At 42.4% G+C, this 13203-nt stretch overlaps 1 protein-coding gene across 1 annotated transcript in view; it reads left to right on the top strand.

Annotated features, from left to right (window-relative positions):
* The first annotated feature begins 23 nt into the window (after nt 1-23).
* The window catches only part of LOC129017019 (gametogenetin-binding protein 2-like), a 102745-nt gene continuing 89565 nt past the window's right edge, over nt 24-13203 (top strand). Inside the window, 4 exon segments of the mRNA XM_063655567.1 lie at nt 24-204; nt 714-882; nt 9923-10003; nt 12167-12420. Of these exon segments, the coding sequence (XP_063511637.1) occupies nt 790-882; nt 9923-10003; nt 12167-12420 (428 nt within the window). The 5' untranslated portion in view covers nt 24-204; nt 714-789.

Below are 13203 nucleotides of genomic sequence, written 5' to 3' on the forward strand. Positions count from 1 at the left end.
CCCTTGTCTCCCGCCCTCCCTCTTCCACTCCCCGCGGCCCGAGCGGATGACTGCCCGGATAGGAAACGGCATTCGGAGCTGCGCTCCCGCCCAGGCCGGCCCTGACGCGGGCCTCGTCAGCCAGTAACAGGGAGCAGAGGTGGGAGTTAGCGAGGCTACCACGAAAACAGTGAAGGTCGGAACCGACAGCCTCCTCCGAGAAGGGTGAGGACAGGGTCTGACCCTCCCCCTTCCCTGGACTCCGCAGAGCCGCTGCGGGGTCGACCCCTCCCAGGGGCGGGGTCGCGCTGGGCAACTGCAGTTCTGGGGCCGACTGGGCGGGGTGCGCCCAGAAGCGGGGAGAAGGGGTCAGCTGGGGGCAGAGAGCACACGGGCGGCGGGCGGCGGGGAGCAGGCTGCGAGGCCCAGGCCAGGGGTGGGGTCCTGGGGCCGGGACTCCTGCGGCGGGCGGGGAAGCCCCCGGCAGGCGGGTCCCTTCCGCCTCTCCTTTGGACCCTGACTGGAGGCCGGCGGGCGGGAGAGAGGGAGGGAGCGCGGCGCGAGGGGGGCGGGTCCCGGCGGCGCTGGGCGCTGATTGGCTGAGCGCGTGTGGACTCGAGTGATGGGAAACGCAGCCCGGCTCTCCCGTCCCCTCCCGCTCCGCTCCCTGCTCCCCGTGGCCAATGTGCTGCGCGGCGGCGGGTGCTTACGCTCGCGGGGTTTGGCTGTGGCAGGCAGGAGCTGGGAGGAGGCGGCGGCGGCGGCAGCTGGGAGGAGGTGGTGACGGTGGCAACGGCAGCTTCGGGGACGATGGCGCGACTGGTGGCAGTGTGCAGGGACGGGGAGGAGGAGTTCCCCTTCGAGAGGAGGCAGATTCCCCTCTACATAGACGACACTCTCACGGTGAGCGGGCCGGGCCGGGCTGGGCCAGCCGCTCTCCTGGCAGCTGTTTCCCCTCCTCCCCCTCCCCCAGGCCGAGCGCTGCGCACTGGAGAAAGAGTGTGTTGCAACTCCTAGGCGAGGCCTTCTCTTCAGCAGGCCCCACAAACTCGCCTTTGCAGTGGGTGGCTCGGTAACCTCTGTCGGCCCCAAGCCTAGAGCTCCGTACGCACTCCCTCTCTCCAGATTTTCCTTCTTTTGGAACCTTCTTCCTTGACCCTTTCCCTTTAGGAGACGCTGCTTTTGCCAAAGCACACGTCTCAGAGAGGGGTTGAAGGATCTTGAGCGTTTAGGGCCTACCCCATACAGAAACCACCTACCCTCGGGGAGGCTTAATTACCTGGAAATGTCGCAGCTGCACTGCTACCTGTGTATTTTTTGTTTTAATACTGGTAGCTCTCACCACGTAAGCTTAGTTATTGGGGGCAGAGTGACATACTCGTGCACAGTCAAGACTCCACTAAAATGGTTTAATTTCGTTGTAAATAGTCTCGTATTGCCTAATGCATTAAAACTCTTGAAACGATTGTACTGCTAGGCCCTGTCTCTTCAAAACGGGCTTTCTTGGCATTATTTAGTTTACAGGTGGAGTTGTTTTTTTTTTTTTTAAAGGAAGTCAAATTATTGAATGTGTAAGAGTACTATAAAAAACTGATTGCTCATCTTGAGTGTCAAGACCCAGTTCCGGGTACTTTACTCTTTAGATTTGGTAGTGTAGCATTACCGACCCTCTCTGCCCTATGTTGCTGTACTATTTCCTTTAAAAGGAAATGGCTGAAATTTGAATTGAATCTGAACAGGAAATGAGTGCAGTTGCTTGCCACTATTTCTTAAGAAGTGAAATTAACCTTTTCCGAATATCTTGAAATCTGCGTTTTGATGATGCTGAAGCTTTGGATTATACATTGCTTATTTCGATAAGGTACACCTAAGTCTCTTCATCTCATCAGTATTCTTTTGCTATCAAAGGCAGTTGATCAGTTTTGTTCCTCAATATTTTTTTTTTCAAATGTCTACCGAAGTTTTTTTCAAATTTTATGTAAAATGCAAGTCATTGTAGAGATGCCAGTCTATGCCTTTATGCTTGCCAATCTCAGTTAAGACTTGATTGAGCTGCGGTACTTTAAAAAGGATTAGAGGAGCTATTGAATGACTTAATTTATTAGAAGTTTTTCAGTGACAGCATCTACGATTATTAAGGTGCATTTATTTTTCATGAAAAACGGTAGAATGATTTGTTCTGACATAAAGTAAATAGTGTTGATGCATTAGAAATTGTGTGTCTTGATTATGATTTCTGTACTTTTTGCATTAGAAGTATAATGGACTTGTATTTTTAAATAGTTGAAACTAGCACTGTGATCATATTAAACAATGCATTTCTCGGTTTGGACTCCAGATAGGGATTCATTTGTTGATATTTTCTTTCTTCTCTCCCCTGCCAACATAAACACTTTTCTGAAGCATATAGTTATGATATCAGCCTTTAAGGTTTATTGTCCCACAATGGCTGTGGAGTTCAAAAAAAAAATTCAGTGAGTTTGTATATAAGATTATTATTTAATGAATAATCAACATAGGAAAGCATATCAAAACATAGGGAAAACCAACATAAATAGTCTTTAAAAGACATTAGTTCTTGGTATATTCACATAACCACCTTTGTGAATGCAACACGTTAATCTGTCATATAGCACTTTAAAATGGCCAACTTTTTAGGTGCATTTATACTGTATTCTCTCCACAATGATGTGACTTTCCAAAATTTTCCGCTGAAAAAGATGTAACCTTGCAATGTGGTTTAGTACGGAACTTACTTTGCACTGTATCTGGCGGTTGAATTTTGCTTTTTAATTATACTGTGGACTTGTGACTAAGGCAAATAAAACTTAAGCTCACTTAATTTAAATATCTCAAAATAACATTTAGGAAAAGGTGCAGTTTTTCTTTGCTTCAGAATGGGTTTTTATCACAAAGGAATGAGTGAGACATTTATTTGTGTTGGAACTTCTGCACAGTCATTGAATGCTGTGAGAATGTTAGTGAAAATTCTTGTCAAGGGAAACAAGTTTCTTTCAGGATATTCTGCCAAATACTATTGAAAGGGAGAATGCAGAGCAAAACACCTGTTGGGAGAGAAGGGGAAAAGGGAAGAGGGAAGGAAGATGCCCCATCAGAGTTTTATGCTCTGCACTGTTCCTTTGATAGATGGCAGTGCATGCATGAAGTTAACCTTAGGTTTTGTCTTTGTCCCTAGGGTCTGTAGGTAATGCACTGAGGAAACATTGTTTGAACTTATTTCAAATAGTAGTCTTAGGATTTTGATAGTAGCTAAATGTTGCAATATAGTTACAATGTTTACAGGCAGTTGCAGACTTTATCATTTTAGTTGGGATGCTGAAACTCTACCCTTAGGTAAACTGGCAGTTGTAACTTGGACTTGTAAAATGAAATTAACAAACTTGTATGTAAAGAAGTAGCCTTAGGCCGGGTTTGGTGGCTCACGCTTGTAATCCTAGCACTTTGGGAGGCTGAGGCAGGTGGATTACTGGAGGTCAGGAATTCGAGACCAGCCTGGCCAACATGGCAAAACCCCGTCTCTATTAAAAATACAAAAATTAGCCAGGCGTAGTGGTGGGCGCCTGTAATCCCAGCTACTCAGGAGGCTGAGGCAGGAGAATCCCTTGAACCCGGGAGGTGGAGGTTGCGGTGAGCCGAGATCGCACCACTGCACTCCAGCCTGGGCAACAAGAGCAAGACTCTGTCTCAAAAAAAAAAAAAAAAAAAAGGTAGCCTTAGGCCCAGCGCTGTGGCTCACGCCTGTAATCCTAGCACTTTGGGAGGCCGAGGCCGGCGGATTGCCTGAGCTCAGGAGTTTGAGACCAGCCTGGGCAACGTAGTGAAAACCTGTCTCTACTGAAATACAAAAAAATCAGTGGGTGTGGTGGAGTGCGCCTGTAGACCCAGCTACTGATGAGGATGAGGCAAGAGAATTGATTGAACCCCCAGAGGCGGAGGTTGCAGTGAGCCAAGATTGCGCCACTGCACTCCAGCCTGGGAGACAAAGTGAAACTGTTTCAAAAAAAAAAAAAAAAATAGCCTCTTCTTTTATGTGATATGTTGTATCCATGTTTAGAAGATTCCCATGGTAGTTCAGTGAGTTTGAACACTTGAGTATAGGATAGGTGTATTTGAGAAAATCCCAAATAAGTTGGTGGAATGGTGAAATATTTAAGAAAGTTTTATACTCTGGCTAAAATGTTATTCAGTGTTACTACAATTATAAAATAACATATAATACAGATTTAATTTTAGAGAAGTCTGAAGAATTAAATTTTATTTATTTATTTATTTTTTGAGACAGAGTCTCGCTCTGTCGCCCAGGCTGGAGTACAGTGGCCTGATCTTGGCTCCCTGCAACCTCTGCCTGTCGGGCTCAAGTGATTCTCCTGCCTCAGCCTCCTGAGTAGCTGGGATTGCAAGTGTGCGTCACCACGCCCAGCTAATTTTTGTGTATTTTTAGAAGACATGGGGTTTCCCTATGTTGGCCAGGCTGGTCTCAAACTCCTGACCTCAGGTCATCTGTCCGCCTCGGCCTCCCAAAGTGCTGGGATTACAGGTGTGAGCCACCACACCCGGCCAAAATATATATTCCTTCTAAAATCTTGAAAAATAACTACAAAACAAATTACGCTTCATCATACTTCTCAGGGATAAGCAGCATTTGGTGTAATTTCAGTCCTAGACACACACATAGATACAGAGTTAATATATTGTTTTCTGTAACATTTTTTGTCCTTATTTATTTCACTAAATGTAATTTTGAAAACATTTTTTCTTGTCATTCTTAAACATTTTTAATGGCTGTGTAATATTCTGTTGTATGACATTCCGTAATTATTTTTCCACTGTTGGACATGGAGGTTGTTCTAGTTTTTGCCATCAATAAACTGTAAGAACATAAATAATGCAAAAATCTTTGCATTAAAATGTTTTCTCAGGCTTTTGGAAGTGGAATTACTGGTTGGATCAAAGGATAAGAACCTTTTGTAAAGTTCCAGGTACATATTGTCAGATTGCTATGATACGTCTTTTTTTTTTCTTTTTTCTTTTTTTTTTGTTTGAGACGGAGTCTCACTGTGTCACCTAGGCTGGAGTGCAGTGGTGTGATCTTGGCTCACTGCAACCTCTGCCTTCCAGGTTCAGGTGATTCTTGGGCCTCAACCTCCTGAGTAGCTGGGATTACAGGCGCCCGCCACCATGCCCGGCTAGTTTTTGTATTTTTAGTAGAGACCAGGCTTCACCATTTTGGCCAGGCTGGTCTCAAACTCCTGACCTCAAGTGATCCACCTGCCTCGGCCTCCCAAAGTGGTGGGATTACAGGCGTGAGCCACTGCGCCCGGCCAGATTGTTAACATTTCTGCATTGCAGTTTGCTCTCCTAGTTTAAACCAATCTAAATAGACTACTCTGATAAGAGTTTGGGGTTTTGTTTTTTTTTTTCTTTTTGTTCTTGTTTGCGTGTACAGCATTAATCTGATAAGAGTTCTTAATGTCTTACACTTTAAAAAAATAATAAATGGTAGCGTATCCACTTGGGAATTAGATGTTTTGTAATTGTTAAAAGTTTAGCATTTAATGTTTCCTTTCAACTTTTAACAGTTAATTTTACTGAGGGTGATAGATGTTACAAATAGCTGTGTGGAGTAAAACCAAAATGACAGTGATTTTAATAAATGCAAACTTAGTATATTGTTGGTTAGAACTTGTGAGAATGCGCTGAAGACAGGTTTTTTTTGTGGTCAGAAGAAACCAGAACAGATACTTAAGAGTGAAAGTGGGTAATGGATTCAATAAACTTTATAAAGCAGTAATTGCAGCACAGTGACTTGTTGTATTTGTGGCTAGCTGTGGGTAGGGAACCTCTTCATGAAGCTGAATGCTAATGATGCCTTTATAAAACCACACCTGAAATAATTTACAGGACTGTCTTCCTTTAGGTAACCTAGAATCTCAAGATTAAGTTAAGGAAGTGGTTTTAAAGAATGAAGAACAAATTGTGCTACTAGCCTCTTTGCCTTCCCCTTTTTATTTTCATCTCTTAAAACACTGAACAGCATGTAATGATGGGCCAGAAAACAGTAAGGTAAAAAGCCATTGTCCTAAGTGTTTGAAAGGTGAGGACAGAGTATTTAGTTTGAGTGCATTGTCTCCAGCCAGAGTAGTGAGTAAATACAAGAGAAAATTTAGTAGTATGCAAGCTGATGAAACCAGGAAAGATAAATAGATTAGCTCTTAGTATTTTTGGTTCTAATTAGGTGAAAATGAAATGAATGGAAACGAGATTTGTTTTTAAAAATAACCCTGTTCTTTATTGACTTTTTTTTTTTTTTTGAGATGGAGTTTTGCTCTTGTCGCCCAGGCTGGCGTGCAATGGCACGATCTCGGCTCACCACAACCTCCGCCTTCCGGGTTCAAGTGATTCTCCTGTCTCAGCCTCCCAAGTAGCTAGGATTACAGGCATGTGCCACTATGGCTAATTTTTTGTATTTTTAGTACAGACAGAGTTTCTCCATGTTGGTCAGTCTGGTCTCGAACTCACGACCTCAGGTGATCCACCTGCCTCAGCCTCCCAAAGTGCTGGGATTATGGGCGTGAGCCACCGGCTTCTTTATTGACTTCTTAAAAAGAATTCCTAAATCAGGTATTATCCATATAATTAAAATATTTTAGGCTGGGCGCAGTGGCTCACGCCTGTAATCCCAGGACTTTTGGAGGCCTTGGAGAGTGGATCACCTGAGGTCAGGAGTTCGGGACCAGCCTGGCCAACATGGTGAAATCCTGTCTCTACTAAAAATACAAAAATTAGCTGGGCATGGTGGTACGCCTGTAATCCCAGCTACTTGGGAGAATTGCTTGAACCTGGGAGGCAGAGGCTGCAGTGAGTCGAGATTGAGCTACTGCACTCTAGCCTAGGCAACAAGAGTTGAGACCTTGTCTCAAGAAAAAAATTTTACAAATCAGCTCGCAGGTCTCAGTATTATTAGATATATTCTTTGATCTCCGTTTCAATTTTTAAAATAGTTGATCAGAATAGAAATACATACTGAGTCAGAATTTAGGATTTTGCCTAAGAACCAGGCTGGAGAGATTTTGATTTGGTTAAATAAGGAATATTCTTTGTTTCTTAAATTGATAGCTTTGATCTTTAAACAGTATAGATAATTGTCATTTTTTATTACGGCTATTGGTATGTGGTGAAATGGTGTATATTTGTATCAAGCAAGTGAAAATATAAATCAAGATATTAGTTACTTAAATGGTAGGTTTGGAGTGACCTGCAATATTCTGTTGAGTTACATGGTTCCAAAAGTTTATACCTTTTTAATGACTTGACAGTTAAATTTTTGTGTGTCTTAAACCTTTTGATGATTCCAGAAAATATGAGTTAATTGAACTATTAACTATTTTATTGCTTTTATTATAATAGTTTTCTGGACCAGGATTTCCAATACCAGGATTATTATTATTTTTTTAAATTTGAGTAGACCATGTTAATTAGAATAAATACAATAGGCAGTATGGATCATTAGATATTTTGCTCATTTCGGTCATCCTCACCAGATCATTTATAGCTACAGCATTAATATAGACCATTGACTTCAGTTTTGCTTTGTACTGTTGATAAAGTTAATGTATGAAAGTGCTTATAACAATGTCTAATACATATGAAGTGTTTTTATTATTACTTTTTGCTACCCCCCTTTAGAGGTATTAATAAGAAGACTGAGAAGGAAAACTAGAAACAAGATGTCAGGGTTGATAAACCTGAAAATTAGATAATTGACATTTAGACATTTCATCTGTATGTATGGAAGAAAAAACTTTCAGAATGGTAAAAGCTATTGAAATGGGTCAGGCGCGGTGACTCACGCCTGTAATCCCAGCACTTTGGGAGGCCGAGGCAGGCAGATTGCCTGAGCTCGGGAGTTTGAAACCAGCCTCGGCAACATGGCAAAACCCTGTTTCTACTAAAAATACAAAAAATTAAGCATGTTTGGTGGCAGGTGCCTGTAATCCCAGCTACTCAGGAGGCTGAGGCAGGAGAATTGCTTGAACCTGGGAGGCGGAGGTTGCAGTGAGCCGAGATTGCGCCACTGCACTCCAGCCTGGGTGACAGAACAAGACTCTGTCTCAAAAAAAAAAAAAAAAAAAAAGCTATTGAAATGGAAGCATGTCTCTAAACATGGTATAGTGAATATAGAATTGGAAGCAAGGAGCATGAACTCTTCTCCTCCCATAATATATAGTATATATGCATTGTAATACATTTGGGAAGTATAGGAACACATACAGAAAAAGTTGTCTTACTACCTAGAGATAGCCACATCTAATATGTTTTCTTTTTTTTGAAAGATAAAGTATACACACTGAAAATTTGAATTGTGTTGTACATGCAGTCTGGATTACGTTAGTATTTACATCATAGTCCATCCTTTAGTATCTATTTGTCTCTCTACTTCATATATCTCATATTCCTCCATTATCAAATCAAGAAAAACTGTTAAATCTATTGCTTACGTTTGACTTAGCTGTTAATGAGGCCTCATTTTGTTGTTAGAACAAGCATGTTTTAAATTTCTCTAATATGGAAGGAAAGGAATGGTTACATCCATTAAAGAAGCAGGTCTTTGGTGCTGGTTAGGGAAGGGAGTGATCTTTTAAAGATCGCATTCAACTGGGTAGGGATATTTTGTTTTTGCCTTAAATGGGTGTTTTTGTCTTGACTTCACTCTTTGGTTTTGTAGGAGTTTGTGGTCCTTGTTATGTGGAAATGTGGAAACAGTTTGTCCTAGTACAATATGTTTGATCTTTAACAATGTTTTAGTTAAGATATACATGTGTTACTTTCATTGTTTTGAAGGCATATCTTTTTCCCCCACATTTTAATACCTGAAATCAGGATGCTGCTTTAATTTGATGACATCTTATAGTAAAAATGGCTTGTAGTGATACATAACTATGGTACTACTTAAAATCTCTGGTGTGACAACAGATCAGTAAAATGTACTAATTACACATTCCCATTATGTGACATACTGAAGCCTCCTTAAATTTCATATGCCTTCCTCTGGTAGTGAATTTTGATAATTGAATAAGTATATCAATGTGCCCTTTTTGTTCATAATTAGAGCAAACATTTACTATGTGCCAGGTAGGCACTGTTCTGGCCAGGCACAGTGGCTCACGCCTGTAATCCCAGTACTTTGGGAGGCTGAGGTCAGGGGTTCGAGACCAGCCTGGCCAACATGGTGAAACCCCATCTCTACTAAAAATACAAAAATTAGCTGGGCATGGTGGTGGGTTCCTGTAATCCCAGCTACTCGAGAGGCTGAGGCAGGAGAATTGCTTGAACCCAGGAGGTGGAGGTTGTGATGAGCCGAAATCATGCCACTGCACTCCAGCCTAGGTGACAGAGCAAGACTCCGTCTCAAAAAAAAAAAGGAAACCTGTCTTGTGTACTCGAATTTTTTTTTTTGTTGTTGTTGTTGTTGTTGTTGTTGTTGTTGTTGTGACAGAGTTTCACTCTTGTCCAGGCTGGAGTGCAGCGATGCGATTTTGGCTCACTGCAACCTCCGCCTCCCAGGTTCAAGTGGTTCTCCTGGCTCAGCCTCCCAAGTAGCTAGGATTATAGGCATGCACCACCAAACCCAGCTAATTTTATATATTTAGTAGAGACGGGGTTTCTCCATGTTGGTCAGGCTGGTCTCGAACTCCCGACCTCAGGTGATCCGCCGCGCCCCCACCCCACCGGCCTCCCAAAGTGCTGGGATTATAGGTGCGAGCCACCGCACCGGGCCATGTACTTGGATTTAACAAAATTTTTTGGAGGGCTAGGGATGGGTGCAAATCTGGCTTTCACGGGTCTATTTCTGGAGTTTGTAGGCTGTATCCTGTTCTCAGAGGGATAAAATAATTGATTTCTGTTCTGTTTGCATTTTAAGATGGTGATGGAATTTCCTGACAATGTGTTAAATCTCGATGGACATCAGAATAATGGTGCACAGCTAAAGCAGTTCATTCAGGTAATAGTTTTTTCAATCAGTGTTTTTAATGGTGTATGTGTATTTTAAAGACTCATTTAAAATTTAGCTGTATTAATTTTATATAGGATTCTCTAGGTCTTAATATTGCACTGAAATTGCTCTTTCACCATTGCTGTAGTAAGCATGCCTAGTTATTTACCTGATTTATGTAATTGCCATGTGAAAAAGAATTGGTGGTGGTGTGTTAATATTTTACATGTCCATAAGACTTTAATTTTAAAACCAGGCCATCTTTCCTAGTTTTTAAAAGATAAGGTATATAATTTTTCATTAAAAACTTGTTGGTTTTCTGCTGTAGTAATTGTTTTCTTCAGACAAAGTAATCCTATATTATGAACTTTCTGATGTTTAATTCCTGAGAAATATAGTACTTTATAAATATGCTTAAATGCAATATACAGTGGTCCCTCAGTATCCGTGGGGGATAGTTCAAGGATCCCTATGCAAACCAAAATCCACAATGCTTATAGAAAATGGTGTAGTAAGGACTAGGCATGGTGGCTCATGCCTGTAATCCCAGCACTTTGGGAGGCCAAGGCAGGTGGATCGCTTGAGTTCAGTAGTTGGAGACCAGCCTGGGCAACATGGTAAAACCCTGTTTCTACAGAAAATGCAAGAAAGTTGGGCAGACATGGCGGCATGTGCCTGGGGTCCCAGCTACTCCGTAGGCTCAGGTGGGAGGATCTCTTGAGCCCAGGAGGCAGAGGTTGTAGTCAGCTGAGATCGCATCACTGCACTCCAGCCTGGGCAATAGAGTGAGACCTTGTCTCAGAAAAAATAAGATGTATATTTGCATGTAACCTCTGCACATCCTCCCATATACTTTAAAGCATATTTAGATTCCTAATAGTACCTAATACAATGTAAATGCTGTGTAAATAGTAGTTATACTGCATCTTTAGGGAATAATGACAAGGAAGAAAAGTCTGTACGTGTTTAGTATTTCCCGTCAAATATTTTCAATTCTTGGTTGGTTAAATTCACAGATGTAGAACCCATGGATATGGAGGGCTGACTGTAATTAAGATATTGGAAGATGACTTGTTAGTTTACTTCAGGACTCTTATTTCTACTTTTAGAGAAAACTTTGAATGGAAGGGTAATGGTAAATGTGAGAAAATGCTTCTTGGGAATTATCCTACTTTCCTATCTGTTTTTGGTAAATCTGAAAGTGTTAACTGCAGTTAACTGTAACTTCATCAGGTAGAAGTTACTTACTAGAGTTTGCTCATTTCTCTGCAACAGTACCTGTCAGTTATTTTTCTACCTTGTCATAACCAGCAGATACAATTCATAAGCAGCAGCATGCTAGTTACTCACTTCCCTACATAAGGAAGATAGGCCATGTTTTCTCCCACTAATTTGTAATACATCTGTTCATGCCTCTGGATTGGGAATTGCTGCTCCACATGATTACCATCCTAACTTGACTCCTGTAGCTAAACATAGTGATAGTAAGTGTGTTGTTAAAAGTTGTAAAAACAAAACAAAAAAAAACAGGCCAGGCGTGGTGGCTCACGCCTGTAATCCCAGCACTTTGGGAGGCTGAGGCGGGTGGATCACAAGGTCAAGAGATCAAGACCATCCTTACCAACATGGTGAAACCCCATCTCTACTAAAAATACTAAAATTAGCTGGGCGTGGTGGTGCACACCTGTAGTCCCAGCTACTCGGGAGGCTGAGGCAGGAGAAACGCTTGAACCGAGGAGGCAGAGGTTGCAGTGAGCTGAGATTGTGCTACTGCACTCCAGCCTGGCGAGAGAGCGAGATTCCATCTCAAAAAACAAAAACAAACAAACTAAAAAAAAAGGTACAGCTGTGTTGTGCTTTTTTTGTGTGTGTGAGAGGACTGGCCTAATACTCACTGAACGAGCCCTACATTCCCAGATGCAGGACTGCTTTTTTGGCATACTAAGCAGAGTTGTTTATATACCCTAGATTCTAGAGCAAGGGGGTTTGTGGCGCAAATTCCGTACGGCATGGACAAGGCTGACTACTTTGCCTTTCTGACTCAGTTGCAGGTAGAGCTGGTAAACCCTGGCCAGGTTGTACTTACTGCACAAGGATAGGAACCAGTAGTAGTGAAAGTATAATTTTACGTCTTTTTAAAGGACACTCCTTCATTTTCTTTCCCTCTTTCAGCGACATGGTATGCTTAAGCAACAGGATCTAAGTATTGCCATGGTGGTGACATCACGCGAAGTCCTGAGTGCACTTTCTCAGCTTGTCCCGTGTGTTGGTTGTCGTCGCAGTGTGGAGCGCCTCTTTGCCCAGCTTGTAGAGTCTGGAAATCCTGCTCTTGAACCCCTAACAGTAGGGCCCAAGGGAGTCCTGTCTGTAACTGGAAGCTGCATGACTGATGCAAAGAAGCTTTATACATTATTTTATGTACATGGGTAAGTATAATCAATTAGGAGAAAACGGGTTTGTTAAAATTTAAAACAGCTTGGTGACAGTGGCAGCTTATTTTCTTGATGGAAAGATTGAGTCTAATTTAATAATTTTATTGAGTAAGTTGTATGTACCAGTGAATGTAAAGTTTCTGCTCTCCATGTGGGGAGAGGCAGACAGTAAGCAAATATTCAATTTGTCAGGGATGATAAGTTAGAAAAATCAGTAAGGGAGGTAGAGAATGGAGCGGGGGAAGAATTATTGTGGAGGGTGGTCAGAGAAGGCCTCCCTGATAAAATGACATTGAATATAGATTTGAATGAAGTGAGCAAGCGAATCTTGTAGAAAACTGGGGGAAGGCAGAGAAGGAACAGCTAGTGTAAAGGTTCTGAGGTTGGGGTTTTATTGGCATGTTTGAGGAATAGTAAGGAAGCCCTTGTGGCTGGAGCCAGATGAATGAAGGGAACAGTAATCAAAGATGGGGTCAGCAGAGTAATAAGGCTGGGCGCTGTGGCTCACGCCTGTAATCCCAGCACTTTGGGAGGTCAAGGCAGGCAGATCACGAGGTCTGGAGTTCGAGACCAGCCTGACCAACGTGGTGAAACCCCGTCTCTACTAAAAATACAAAAATTAGCTGGGCATGGTGGCACGTGGCTGTAATCACAGCTATTCAGGAGGCTGAGGCAGGAGAATCACTTGAACCCAGGAGGCAGAGGTTGCAGTGAGCTGAGATCACGCCACTGCAGTCCAGCCAGGGCGACAGAGCGAGACTCCATTTCAAAAAGAAA

This window comes from Pongo pygmaeus, chromosome 19, assembly GCF_028885625.2.
Source record: "Pongo pygmaeus isolate AG05252 chromosome 19, NHGRI_mPonPyg2-v2.0_pri, whole genome shotgun sequence".
Classification (NCBI taxonomy): Eukaryota; Metazoa; Chordata; class Mammalia; order Primates; family Hominidae; genus Pongo; species Pongo pygmaeus.